Source organism: Arvicanthis niloticus, chromosome 5, assembly GCF_011762505.2.
Source record: "Arvicanthis niloticus isolate mArvNil1 chromosome 5, mArvNil1.pat.X, whole genome shotgun sequence".
Lineage (NCBI taxonomy): Eukaryota > Metazoa > Chordata > Mammalia > Rodentia > Muridae > Arvicanthis > Arvicanthis niloticus.
In genome coordinates, this window is record NC_047662.1 from 84,308,902 (window position 1) to 84,322,376 (window position 13,475).

Sequence of the window (13,475 nt, forward strand, 5' to 3'; positions counted from 1 at the left end):
TCCCTCGTTGGGACTCAGGATCAGGTTGGAGGCCAGGAGCTAGAGGGCCTCCCACCTGTCCGATCTGCCCATTGAGACAGCATGTTCTCTGAATCTTCTAGAAGCCCTGCTTGCTCAGAAATGATGGGACAAACCAGACTCAACAAAAGAATGGATCCAGTCCCAACCCCTAGGACTCAAAGCCCAGAGCCTTCCAATAAGAGCCGAGTATCTGTGTTCACCTGGCCCTCACAAAGGTTCATCCACACAAAGACCTCAGTTTCAGCTCAAAGACTGACTAGGCTTTGGGACATCTAGCAGGCAGAGAAATTATCAGAACTTGGGGCGAGGGAACAGGTGCCGTCTAGACCAGTTTCTGCCAGTCCTGTTGGTTTCTTTTTTTTTTTTCAAAATTTTTGGCTAATGTTTAGTGTTCTTCATAAGCAGAATGGGATGTCCTTTAACTCTTCCCTCTAAATTACTGATCCATTTATTTCTCCCTTCCTCTGTGTGCACAGCTAAGTTCCCGTTGCCTTGTTTCCCCCAACTCAGGTTACCCTACCACCCCACCAAACTCATCTTCAGTCTCCAGCTCACTCACGCCGGAGGCTGCTGTGTTACCACTGTAGGTAAGCCTCACACTCACACTCTGGGGCTTCCAAAGGAATGGCTTAGATCAGCAACACCCAGTAGACATAGAATACCAGCCCAGTGGGTGATTTCAAAGATCCTAAGGGCTACATGGCTTTTTTGTTGAAGTAGTACTTGTTGTTCTTTTAAGAAAATGAAGGCTAAGGGAGATGGCACAGCCAGTGAAGTGCTTCCTGTACAAGGACCTGAGTTCAATAACCAGAACCCACAGGAAAGATGAGCCTGGTGGTGTACACCTGTAATCACAGCACTGGGAAAACAGAGCCAGAAGGATCCCAGGGCCAGCCAACCTAGACTGACTGGTGAGCCATGGGTCCCAACGGGAGATCCTGTCTAGAGACACAAGGTGGACAGTGCCAGCAGATGACAGCTAAGGTTGATCTCTGGCTTTTATGTATACACCTGCATGCACACACACACACACACAAACATGCATACACGTACACACACACACACTCAAACATGCACACACTCACACACACAGACACACACACAAACATGCACACATGCACACATGTACACACTCACACACACTTGAAGACACAAAACACGCACACAAACATACACATCTAAATAAGTAGATGGGTAAACAGATGGAAGGAAAAGGAACTCAGTGAATGAACTTGAAGAGTCTATCTTATTTAAGCCATTGCAGAAAAGCATCTCCATCTGTCTCTGGTATTACAAATTGTAATTGGCATCAGTTGGACTTTTTTCTCACTGAAGTCTTTAAAATCTGATGTGGACCTACTGGCCACATTTCAGCTGGTCGGTTCTAGAATATACTAGAGAGCAGAGGCTCAAACCATCTTCATGGCCCTGGCATGAGCACGCAGACTCAGGCAGAAAGGAAGCCAGATACACAAGTGCATTCCACCTAAGGCCAGTGGTACGTAGAAGAAGTTTCCCCCAGGGGCCTCATTCCAAGCCAGTTTCAGTTTTATTTCTGGTCAGTTTTGTGCTTTTCCAGCATCCACGGGAAGAGACACCCACGTGATCACACTTAACTTCGGATAGTTATTTTCTGCCAGATGATGAAATTAAGAGAGAAAAAAAAATCCTCAGCATCCAAACTATGTCTTCATTTCTTTTCTCTGGTCATTCCAAGCATCCTGCTTATATCAATTTGGCTCACAAAACTGAGCTCAAAATAAAGCCAGACACAAATTCCTTGTAAAATGTATCCAATAAAAAATTCCCACCCACCCCCCTCCAATTTTCAAAAAAAAAAAAAAAAAACTGGGAAAATGGAGGTTTGGACACCAGGGCTCAGAGCTGAAAGATGAGTGGCCAGCTCCTCAGGCAAGATGTCCAGAACACTAACATCCAGAGCATGAAGCCAGAACAGTTACCTGACTTTGAATACGATGAGCAAACTGTACGCCAGGGACTGGGGTACTGACAGCCTTCACTCCTCCCTGGCCCTGCCCAGGCCCAGGGCTGCGATCCAAGGATGCCAGCCCAGCCTACAACCCTGCCCGGGTTCAAAACACTATACAGACATGTTCCTGTGTGGTCCACAGCCCAGTGGGAGCCTGGCATCACCTGACTCCACCTATTCTCTCTAGCTCATATGAGGCTTCACTCTGCTTGGTCAGCCAAAATATTTATATAATTTTTCTGTTGACTCAATACCATTCTCACCTCATTCTCTCTTCCCTGTTTAAGATCAGAGTCATCGCCAGTGTGCTCCTCCAGGTCTCTTCAGTTCCTGAGCACTTCAGAGTCTGTCACATACTAAGAAGCACACTGAAGCTTTAGAGTTAAAAAAGCATCATCTGTTTGTCGTCTCAGTTCCTTCCTGTGAAGGAATGTCACCAGCCCATTTCCCAGATGTGTAAATTAAGACAACAAAGGTCTAAGGCATCCCTCTGTGGTCTCGATATAGAAACAACAAACATGTCACAAGCCCACACCACTTCCAGAGATGCCATGCCCCCTTGCTGTCATCTACACTGTGTCACTGATGGAGAGACACCCTCTCTTTGGCCCCACCAGCACCTTCCCTTTGAAACGTGATCAGTCTGCTTGGTTCAGTCTGAGAAGCAGGCCATCTAGCTGAGCTTTGATGACAGCCCCAAGGGTGTCTAATTATAACAAGGAAGGGAGGAGCCAGGATTCTCTGGCTATTTCTCAAGCCCAAATTAGCTTTAATTCCTTTTAACATACAGGGTATGTGCAGATTGCAGAGAAAGGACTAATGGAGTCAAGAAATCTGAGGTTTTTAATCCCAACTCTGCTTAATTGCTGAGTTTAGGGTCAAGTCACTCCACCTTCCTTCCCCAGTCTGCATTTCTCCATTTGTGTGTTGGGGAGTGAAGATGGGACATGATTTAGCTCCAGAAGGACAAACTGGTTCACGTCTCATGCTAAACTCAAGTGACAGAGAGCCTCATACTAAGATGCACACTGAGGCTACTGGTCAAGTCAAAGGAAAAGAAGGTCACAATTGATTAGTGATGTCTGCCACAGGTTTGAAATGGAAAGTGATGGTATGTATGCTATTCATTTACCATCCCTGCATCAGGAAGCAGGAAAGAAGCATAATGATGATGGAAAGCCCTTTGTCTATTATAAAGATTTTTCTCCCATCCCTCAACCATAATCATCACCATCATCAACGGGATTGTCATCCCCACACTACAGATAAGGAATTAAATAACCAGCAAAGAAATAAGCACTCTGGCCAAGATTCCCAAACGATCAAGTGATGCAGAGAAGGAGGACTAAGCCTTGTCCCTCCCACTTTGATCTGTTCCATCAGCCCTTGGAAATGTCGCCCTGGTGTTCTGCAGGGGGGAGGACAACACATCTGTGCAGCTCCAGAGAAGGAGCTACTCATTCTGAAGGCTTTACCTCTTCCCTACAGGGTTGCCCCTGAGAGATGGTCATAGCAAAATGATGGCCACACACCCAAAGACATAGCAGGAAAAGGAATCTGAAGTCAGAGTTCCAGACACTTCTCTAGGCGAAGGACTATCCTCTCCACACTGGTGCCAGTGTGGTTCCACACTGGAACTCTCTAGGTCACAGCATATGTCACAGAAGCTGGGCAACTCATCTGTGGAAAGGACACTAGCATGTGGATGCAGAGCCTCACCTCAGAAACATGAAGAGGCGTAGGCAGAAGAAGACAGCTCGGTGGATAATGTGCTTGGCACACACAAATGCGGGCCTGAGCTCAGATCCCTGGGGCCCACATGAACACCACACATAGGAGCACATGCCTGTAACTCCAACACTGTCTTAAGAAACAGGGTGAAGAAGCAACTAAGGAAGACACCATGTGAGCACTCACACATGCATACACACACACACACACACACACACACACTTGGACACACACACGAACTATGAAAGCAGAAGTGAAGGTTAAAGACATATGACCGACCTTTAAGTGAGGTTCCTGCTAGCTTGGCGAACTAGGGCACAAATTGTCAAAATGATAACGTTTCATATAAAACAGAAAGAAATTAAGCAAACAAACAATATTCTCAGTTTTCCATCATTAATTTTAGTCAGAGTTTGGCATCTGCAACACAGAACTGGACCAGAAATGGGTCTGGCTGAACATCAAATCACACAGCCAGCTGAAGTCTGAGGGCCCTTGTGTCCAACGTTCGCCAAACAGCCCCCTGGCAAGCAGCTAAGACTCTCCTCAAGCAATCCCAGGCACAGCTGGCATGTCACCTCCACGAGGTGCTGGCTGGGTCCCACTCACATTCCCTGCACCTCCGCCAAGTGGAGAGTGACTCCTGCTGGCCTCCAACTCAGTCTAAAGAAATACTAAATCCTGAGACTGGGGAGATGGCTCAGTTAGTAAAGTACTTGCTAAGTATACATGAAAGACTGGAGTTCAAACCCTAGAAACCACACTTTAAAAAAAAAAAAAAAAAGCCAAATGTAATAGCCTAAACCCAAAAGCAGATCCTTGGAGTTTTCAGGCCAGCCAAGTTAGCTTAACGAGAAAGCTCCTATCGCCAAAAAGCAAATTAACACAGTAGAGAGCAACTGAGACTATTTCGTGTCAACCCAACTACAAGCACACGTGAGCATTGTAAAACTGTAGGACCAGAGAGCTGTCCTAGGAGGTAAAACACTTGCAGTGCAAGCATGAAGTCCTGAGTTCAGCTCCCAACACTCACATAAGAGCCAGGTACAATGGCTTGTATTTTAACCCTGGGGGATATGGTAGAGACAGGAGGATCCTGGTGGCTTGCTGGCCAGCCGGTTTGGCTAAACTGTGAGCTCCACGTTCAGGGAGATACCCCACCTCAAAAAAGGTAGAAAGTGCTGGAAGACACATAAAGTGGACCTCTGGGCTCTATATACACACTTACAGGCCACACACACACACACACACACACAAATGCAGTGGGAACAGAAGAATGGCAATATCATCAAAGGAACTATCATATAAATAAATATAAATATAAATAAATATAAAATTATACTTATAATAATATTTATTATATTTATTTTTAATTATTTATTTATATTTATGATTATTATTAATTTATAAATAAATAAAAATATCAACAATATCATCGAAATCTCCAAGACATATAAAGTCAAAAGAAGCCCACTCCCTACCCTGCTGAGGATTCCATTTAACTTTTTTTTCCAAGAGAGCCTAGAGCTTCAAAGCCAACTGTGAAAAATAAAACAAGCAAACAAACAAAAGCCCACTGCCTACTACTCCCTAAGAAGACTCCGGTTTGAACCAAATAGCCAAACCCAGACTGGTCACCCACTCTTCACTGGACTCAATTCCAGCTGAGCTATTTCGAAAAGTCAAATTAAGTCATCAAATATTTACTGAGCCTCTGCTCTGTGCCAGACCCCAAGATGAATAAGCCATGATCTCCAGCCTTAAGGAAGTCACCAGCTGGCTAGAGAGACCGATGTGTAAATGACCAGCTCCGTCTTGAATCCACAGAGTTTGAGGTGCTTAACTCCAGCTGCTAAAGAGGAACCTTCTTAAGGTCCTTAGCTGCTCTGGGACAGACATGAAGGAGAGAGCTCCAGGCAGGCGCTTCAGTATGATTACACCTCTTTAAAGACTAGGCCACTGGCTTTGAAACGGATCAGGAAGCTCTCAGCATCACTGAACAAGGATGCTGAGGCCACTGATAAAAGCCTTACCTCCAACAGTTGTAAAGCAAAACAACAACAACAAACACAACAAGGTGCATCGTGTGTGTGAATGTATGTATGTACATGTATCCTGTTGTTCCCTAGAGAGAGACATACCACCCCACCTTTTAAAGAAAAGCCTCCAGGTCTCCAGAACTATTCTAAATAGTGTCCGTGAGACTTAGTCTCCCCAGATGGTGACCCACTGGCCCCTTGATCAAATGTCAACTCATATATGTTGCCCACTTTCTAAGGAGTTCACTGAGCCTCTGTTTTTGCTCAAGCTGCTTTATTTTATCACAAAGTCCCCTTCAAGGTCAGGGTAACTATCCATCCCCTTTTCCACATGCAGAAGACGTAGCCCCAAAACCAAAGTGACTTCCCCATAGTGACACAGAGCTCACCACATACCACAGGGTAGATTTCAGAGTCTGATCCTAGCTTTCCATGTTGTCAATGGTGTGACCCATCAGAATCTTTCTGAGCATCTGAGTTCAGGACTGACCTGAGGTAACTTCCCTATGGCTTCACATTTTCACTTAAGAAACACATCTCTTTGTCATCACTCCCAGCTCACCCGTCTTCACACCCCACCCTCTTCTTATCTCTCCCAGACAACACTTTACTTAAATCCCACCTTCAACGACTGCCCTCCTGCAATGCTCAGCTTCATCCCCACCCTTCAGCAAGCACGCTCACGAGTGTACACACACACACACACACACACACACACTCACTCACAGGTACGAATATGCATACACACCTGCACACACAGGTATGGCCCACTCTGACCAGAAATGGCTACATGGATTGATAGGCCTGACGATCGCCAGACACTGAAATACTCAAACGGACTCAGGGATGAAGCCCCATCAATGACGCCACGAGGGCTGAAGATCATGGCTGACCTTCTGAGACTAACTTGAACAACAACCGGAAAGAATGTGGGTCTGGCTCTGAACTGCCCACTATGGTCACTAGCCACATGTCAATAATTAATATCAAAAAACATGGCTGCCAGTCAGAACTGGGAGTCACTACTGGAAGGAGATGCTCACAGATTTCCAATACCTCATATCCTCCCCACAAAATCATGCCACATTAATTACTTTTTATATCAATAGTGGGTCAAAACAGTAATGCTGTTCAAGTACAGGGTTAAAAACACATTTTACTAAAAATCAATGTCACCTGGTTCTTTTTATTCTCTTTAATAGATCACTCAGAGAATGCTAAATTACATATGTGGCGGCAACTTGTGGTTTGAATTCTATTTCTGTTAGACCACATTGCTCTGACACGTCTAAAGGATGAGACAAGTCAGGGGCTACAGAGGAAATATGTTCACACAAAAAACATAAACTTGCATGATTAGAATATAATTATATGAGCTAACCCCAGACTTCTCTGGCAAACTTACAAGAAAGTAGAAAATCAAAGTAACCATGACAGGCACTGGGCCTACCAAGACAGAGACCCACACTACCTTCCCTCATTTCTCCAGCACTGGGGACCAACCTCCCACCTGTCATGCATCCCATCAAAGCCAGCCAGCAGGGATCATGCCTCCTGATGTTCACAGCCAAGAATTCCCAGGTGGCTGAAAATCGATTCAAACTGGGAATAAAGTGGGGGACCCAGGGCACCTACCCTACATAGTTCCCCTACAGCCAACCAAGCAATAAATGAGAAAACACAATATAAACAAGGAAATTCAAAAATACTCCCAGCACATCATGGGAGTTCATTGGTCTGGTACCTTTAGTCTTGGAATCTTCTGACCATAAGCAACTGTAGGAAATACTTCCTATCATATACAGACACCTTCAAGTATAATTTTCATGGGACGATACCTACACATCGAATGAAAACAATCTGTCCCTCTGTGTTAGCTTCTATCCTCCCTTCTCTAAGGCTGACTGGTTTACCAAGTGACTCTACAACACACCAACAGAGAGTGACTCTAGATCTGAGACAGTCAGAGGTCTGCATGCCACTGGACTACCGAAACTGTGCCTCCAGAATAGGGAATCCGGATGTGGTCTCTGCAGCTTTCTCCACACTGTGATGAAGCAGCTACAACTAACTCCGTAAGAGTCAGAAACAGCAAGGAACCAATGCATTCCAGTCCTCTAGCTGGTCTGAATGCTCACTTCACAAGCACAGCTCTACAAGAAATAGTGATTTGCCCAAGGTCACTTAGCAAGACCTTGAGAGAGGTAGCCCGGAGTACCCACAAACCCGCTCTTCCTCACCACCGAGGAGACACAAACCGTCATGTAATGCTACAACCTGCACATGCTGAGAACTCTCTATTCGAATGGAAAGCCAGCTTATCTACACAGGGTCAAATGGGGCAAGAAAGTCCTCCTCACCCACGCAGAAGAAGGATTCTGAAGTCAGTGGAGGCAGCATACCAAGGGCTGGGGTGAAAGTGGGGAAGAAACCATATCAAACCCTAGAACAGTTCACAACTGTTCCCAAGTGGTACAAGCCACGGACTGTGTCTCTTCTAGAGCTGGAAGACCAGCCATCTTTGCTGTCCTGAAAAAGCAAGCCTTGTTCAACGCTACCTCTGTGTAAAGGCTCAAAGTACAAGCAGGCTGTTCTTCCTGGCGTGGTTCAAGTCAAACTATAAAGCAAGTCCTTGGAATTTCAAACCTTATTAGAAAAAAAAATTTTTCCTTAGGCAGAAATCAAAACATTAAGTAATAAGAGTCTCTACTGTGAGTCGGAATAAAAATGACCTTTCACCAAAATAACCCAGGCCATCATCAAATTACCACCCCTCAAGTCCAATTTGCCAAAAAATTTGGCCAATATTATATGAGAATGATAAACAGACACGAACTAATAAAAATAGCTCGTATATCCATTTCTAGCTTCCCACACTTCATCTGAAGGGGTAGACACAGAAAGGGAGGGACCAGGCCCAGGTCAGGCCTCACCTCAGGGACACCATGAGAAACAAAAGGGAACTGGCTCCGCCCCCAACAGGACCAACATGCACGTCTGTTTTTCTATTTCCTTCAGAACAAACATGATGAGAATAACCAATTCTGTAAAAAGAAAAAAAAAGAGAGAGAGAGAGAGAAAAGGTCTACAAAACAAATGATTTGCAGTTTCTAGCCATAAACCATAACCGCAGACAACAAAACAAAATTCTCAGCAGAATAGATTGTAGACATCTGAGTGGCAAGGCAGACTGCAGGCTACACAAAGGGATGAACTCAAACATTCTCATTCCTTTGCACTGGAGATAACCTCTTATCTCCATCCCGGCCTTTGGCTGAGATGCCCTTACCCCATCCATTCGTCCTTACGTCCATCCTCCAGCCCTGGTCAACTTGAGCCCACTATCTCATGAGGCCTCTAGAATTCCTGAAATTATAAATTCCTTGACTGTCAAGACATAGTCCTAACTAATTCAAGAGAAAAAAAATTAATTATGCACTTAAAGGAAAACAACAAACAACAACAAAATAACCTCATTCCAAATATGTCAAAATGTGGCAAGTCAACCCTGAAGGATTTTGTTAGAAAAACAAAAGAAAAAAAAAAGAGAAACAAAAAAAATTTAAAATTTTCCAAATGCTATGGCGATGATGGGAACTATCAAACCTGAGCCAATGTTAAATTCATTCTACAGAATTAGTAGCCCTTCAGAAATCCAGTTTCCATAAAACAAACTGGTAAAGCATGGACCAGGGCCACCCGCTAGCTTTTGATCACATGTCCAGGGTGGTACATCCCCATTCCGGGTAACCCATCATAGCTCTAACCCCAGCTCGTACAAGGTTCCCCCCCCCCCCCCCGCAAGTCCTACTAATACACTCCTTTTGGATTGAAAATTTTGAACTTTTTTTTTGATGAAAAAAAAAAACCTCAGCACATCGGATCAGACTAAATTATCACCAATTTCCCTTTATCTCCAAGCAGATCTTATTCTCTTGTGTCAAATTTCAATCCAGTCAACATTTTTCCCTTGAAATTTTTTTCTCTTTTTTGTTTCACCTCCATTTGATTTATCTTAAGGACAAAACCTCCACATAAAATATTGTTTGTAAAAATGCTTTCAAATTCCCAAGGCAAGCATCTCTGGGTTTGGCTTTTGTGTGTATTCTGATTAGTTTTCCTTTCAAAGAAAATAATAAATTTTGCTGCTAGAAACAGCTGAGTTGGTGTTTCAGTCCATTTCTTCAGCAAAGTGTTCTTACCAGGGAAGATGGATTCAAATCGGAATTTTCATCTCTTCCATTCTCTCTCCCACCTTTTTTTCTTACTGGGTCAGTAAAATTTGTGGGGTTTTTTTGTTGTTGTTACAAACCCCCTACCTTCAATACACACACACACACAAAATCTCCAAATGATCAAAGCTAATGGATTTCTTCTATTTTGACAGTAATAAAAAAATTTGAAAACTGCAGAATATTAATGAATTATCCAATCCCACATCACAAAGAAACCTGAATCCAACCTGAATTTTTAAAAAAGGAACTGATAATAATATTCTAATTGGACAAAAAAACAAAATTGAGAAGAAATTCTTCTCTTGAACAAGGATTTTTTAAAAATCCTTATCTCTATCAATTGATTCACTGTGTGTCGTAAAAAAAAAAAAAAAAAAAAATGGGCTTCTGTGAATCACTGTTAGTTTTTCATGATAATGTTAATTGTGCATATCTTATTTTAATGGCGGCCTCTCCTACAAATCTGGGGGCTACTCAGTTTGTACAATATATGAATTGACATTTTCCTCCACTGAACATTGCTCAAGAAAAGGTCCCTGACATTTTCTAGATAAAACAACAACAAAACAAGAAATGCCTAGACCTTGCAGCAAACAAAATCAGGAAACAGTCATAATTATTCCATCAGAGCAAAACACACACACACACACACACACACACAAAACCTAACAAAAAACAGAAAAAAGACCGGCAGGATTTCACTCTAACTTTTCCAGTTTCTGTTTTTCTTTAAAATCTCAGGAGTTCAATGCAGTAAAATGTAAATGAAAAAAATTTAAACCTACAATTTTTGGGTGTGTCCAAAGCCAACATTTTAGGATCTATTTTCTCTTCTAAATCCTTCTTTCTTGGAAATGGGAAAACTTTGAATGCTGCCAAATGGCAAAATTAGTCATTTTTGCCCACAGAGCAAGACAAGCCGCAAATTATAATGAAACACAATTTCTAATTGCTTTATAAAGCCAATTCTCCCAGCTTTCCCTAAACTAAACTATTTCCCCCCTTTTCTCATTCCAATTTTTATTATTTTTCACTCAAAGTAAAATGACTTGGGCACCTAAACTGTCTTTGCTTTTAGGAGGTATTTTTGCTTTCTCCCCTTCAAGAACTGAATTCATTCAAATTCCAGCTTAATTTTCATTTACATATTATCTGGATTTGGCTTCAGAAATAAAAATTGTCTCCATGTTCCTTCAATGATCAAAGTGAAAATTTTCACTCCAAAAAAGATAGAAAAAAAGAATCTTTTCCCCCATCCACCAGCTTGTAGATGAAACTTTGGAAAAAATAAGAAATAAAAAATATTTCTTTTCAATTTTAATTTCTTTTTTTTTATTATTTACAAAATAGTATCCTCTAGGTGGCGTCGTTTTAATGGGAAAAAACTACCGTTTGAAGAAAAATTAGAAAAAAAAATTGAGAGAAGGAAATATGGCCTTTAAAAAAAAAAAAAAAAAGATTGTTGCAAAGATTGGGGGCCTGGAAGGGAAGCTCTCCTGGGGGGGGGTCACCAGGGACCCTGAGCGCAGAGAGGGTCAAGGGGAAATTGCAAATTTCAGAGGAGGGGGAAATCTGGAAGAAGGTTGCATTTTCGCAAAATCTGAATTGTCCAAACTGCAATGGCTGCTCCGTGCTCTCGCCGCTTTGTTTCTGGGCTCCGGTCCGAGCTGGGGGCGGCGAGGGGCGCCGGGGGGCGCCGGGTGCGGGGTCCCCGTCAGCCTCGGCCGCCGCCCCCGCGTCGCCCGCGCCCCGCAGCTTCCCGGGGGGCCGCTCCCGCACCCCGGCCACCCGGCCCCGCTCCGGAGCCCCCCGCCGGCGCCCGCGCTCGCCATCCTGCGGGGCTGCCGCGGCCCCCGCCCCGGCCCCGGCCCCGCGTTACCTGCGGAGCCCCCGCGCCGTCCGGCTGGCTCATCGGTCCGTGCGGGAGGAGGCGGCCCCGGCGCGTCCTGCTCCTCCCGGGCCGGGCTGCGCCGCGCGCACAATGCCGCTGCCACCGCCACCACCGCCGCCGCCGCCGCCGCTCCCTCCTCCGCCCGCCCCGCGCGGGCCGGGGGGCGGGGGCTGGGGGCGCCGGGGGTGGGGGGGACCGCCGCGGGGACCTCAGATCGCCCCGCCGGCCCGTGCCCGCCGCGCTGCACCGCGCCCCGTACTGCCCCCGCCGGCCTCCGAGCCGCTGCCGGCCCCCGGCCTCTCCTCGGCCTCCGCCGCCGGCCTCCGCGCCGCCCCACGCCGCACACAAAGCCGCGGGTCCCCGGCGCCGCCGGCGGCCCCCCAAACTTTCCCGCGCCAGCCCAGCGCGCGGGGCATTTGCTCGCGTAGGGCGGGGGTGGGGGCACAGAAAAGTTTTGGGGAGCGGCCTCTAGTGGGACAGAAGGGGTTAATGGGAACGCCTCTCCCTACCCCACAAGCCCCCCCCCCCACCCCCCAAATCAGATTGATTGTTTTTTAAAAAAATAAAAGTTTTGAGGAGCGCAATTGGAAAGCTTCCGGGGAATATTCGGGTAGCCTAGGCTGTCCCTACGCCCCCGCAGATAAGTTTGAGAACTGAGGGCCAAGGGGACCTCTCTAACCCCCAGGACGTCTGATTTTAAATTTACTATTTGAGGAGCCTCTCTTCTGTGTGATGTCAGTGAAGCGACTTTTTTACCCTGCCCTGCCAAAAAAATTTATTGAAAAAAAAAAAACCCTGGCCCTATGGAAGGAGAGGTTGAAGGTTGAACAAGGGTCAGCCCCTCCTCCCAATTAGAAAATTTACTTGAACTGAAAGGTGAAAGAGGTTGGCTCTTTCAAAAGTCCTAAAATATAAAAATACAAAATATTTCTTACTTAAGGAGCTTCCTCTTTATGACTTAGGAAGACTTAAGAGTTAGTGGGTTTTGTTTTTTCTTCCCATTCCCCAAAATAGATTTTAATTAAAAAAAATAAATAAATAAACTGATAAAACAGAAAGGCCTGGCCTTCATGAAACCTAGAGAGATCCCTGGATTCTCCTACAGTTAGTTGAGTTTTAGAATAAAAAGTTGAAGAATTGTTCATCAGATGAGAAAGGAACCAACATGTCTCCTTACCCTTCCCTTGTGAAAATAAGAATAGGGTTCTTTTTTTTTTTTTTTTTTTTTTTTTTTTTTTTTTTTTTTTGATGGAAATTAAGGCTACTAAACGGGTGTTCTTTCTGACTACACCTTAACAAAACATGTATAGGAGGTTTTTAAAGTTCAAAGAGCAAGCTCCACTAGACGGAAAGGGCTTTAGAACTGCCTGTCCCTTAGAACCCTTCTTCTTTCAAGTTAGGTTTTAAAGACACCACTCTCCTGGAAGAAACAGTCTGTGGAAAGTTGGTCCTCTGTAGAAGAAACACGATGAAGAAACCCACTTTTCAAACCCCAACCTGGCAAATACAGAAGTATCTTCTAGTTACATCTGGAGACTCCTAAAGTCAGTGATTCATTTTAGATAAAA

At 44.7% G+C, this 13,475-nt stretch overlaps 1 protein-coding gene across 7 annotated transcripts in view; it reads right to left on the reverse strand.

The window, feature by feature from the left end:
* The window catches only part of Znf618 (zinc finger protein 618), a 167,790-nt gene extending 155,772 nt beyond the window's left edge, over window positions 1-12,018 (reverse strand). For 6 of the 7 annotated variants that reach the window (XM_034502815.2, XM_076934825.1, XM_076934828.1 and 3 more), the window contains exon 1: window positions 11,896-12,018. In XM_034502815.2, coding sequence (XP_034358706.1) covers window positions 11,896-11,928 — 33 coding nt within the window. In that variant the 5' untranslated portion in view covers window positions 11,929-12,018. The remainder of the gene's footprint in view (window positions 1-11,895) is intronic. The other variant, XM_076934826.1, reaches the window with a different exon arrangement.
* Between the last annotated feature and the right edge of the window lie 1,457 nt (window positions 12,019-13,475).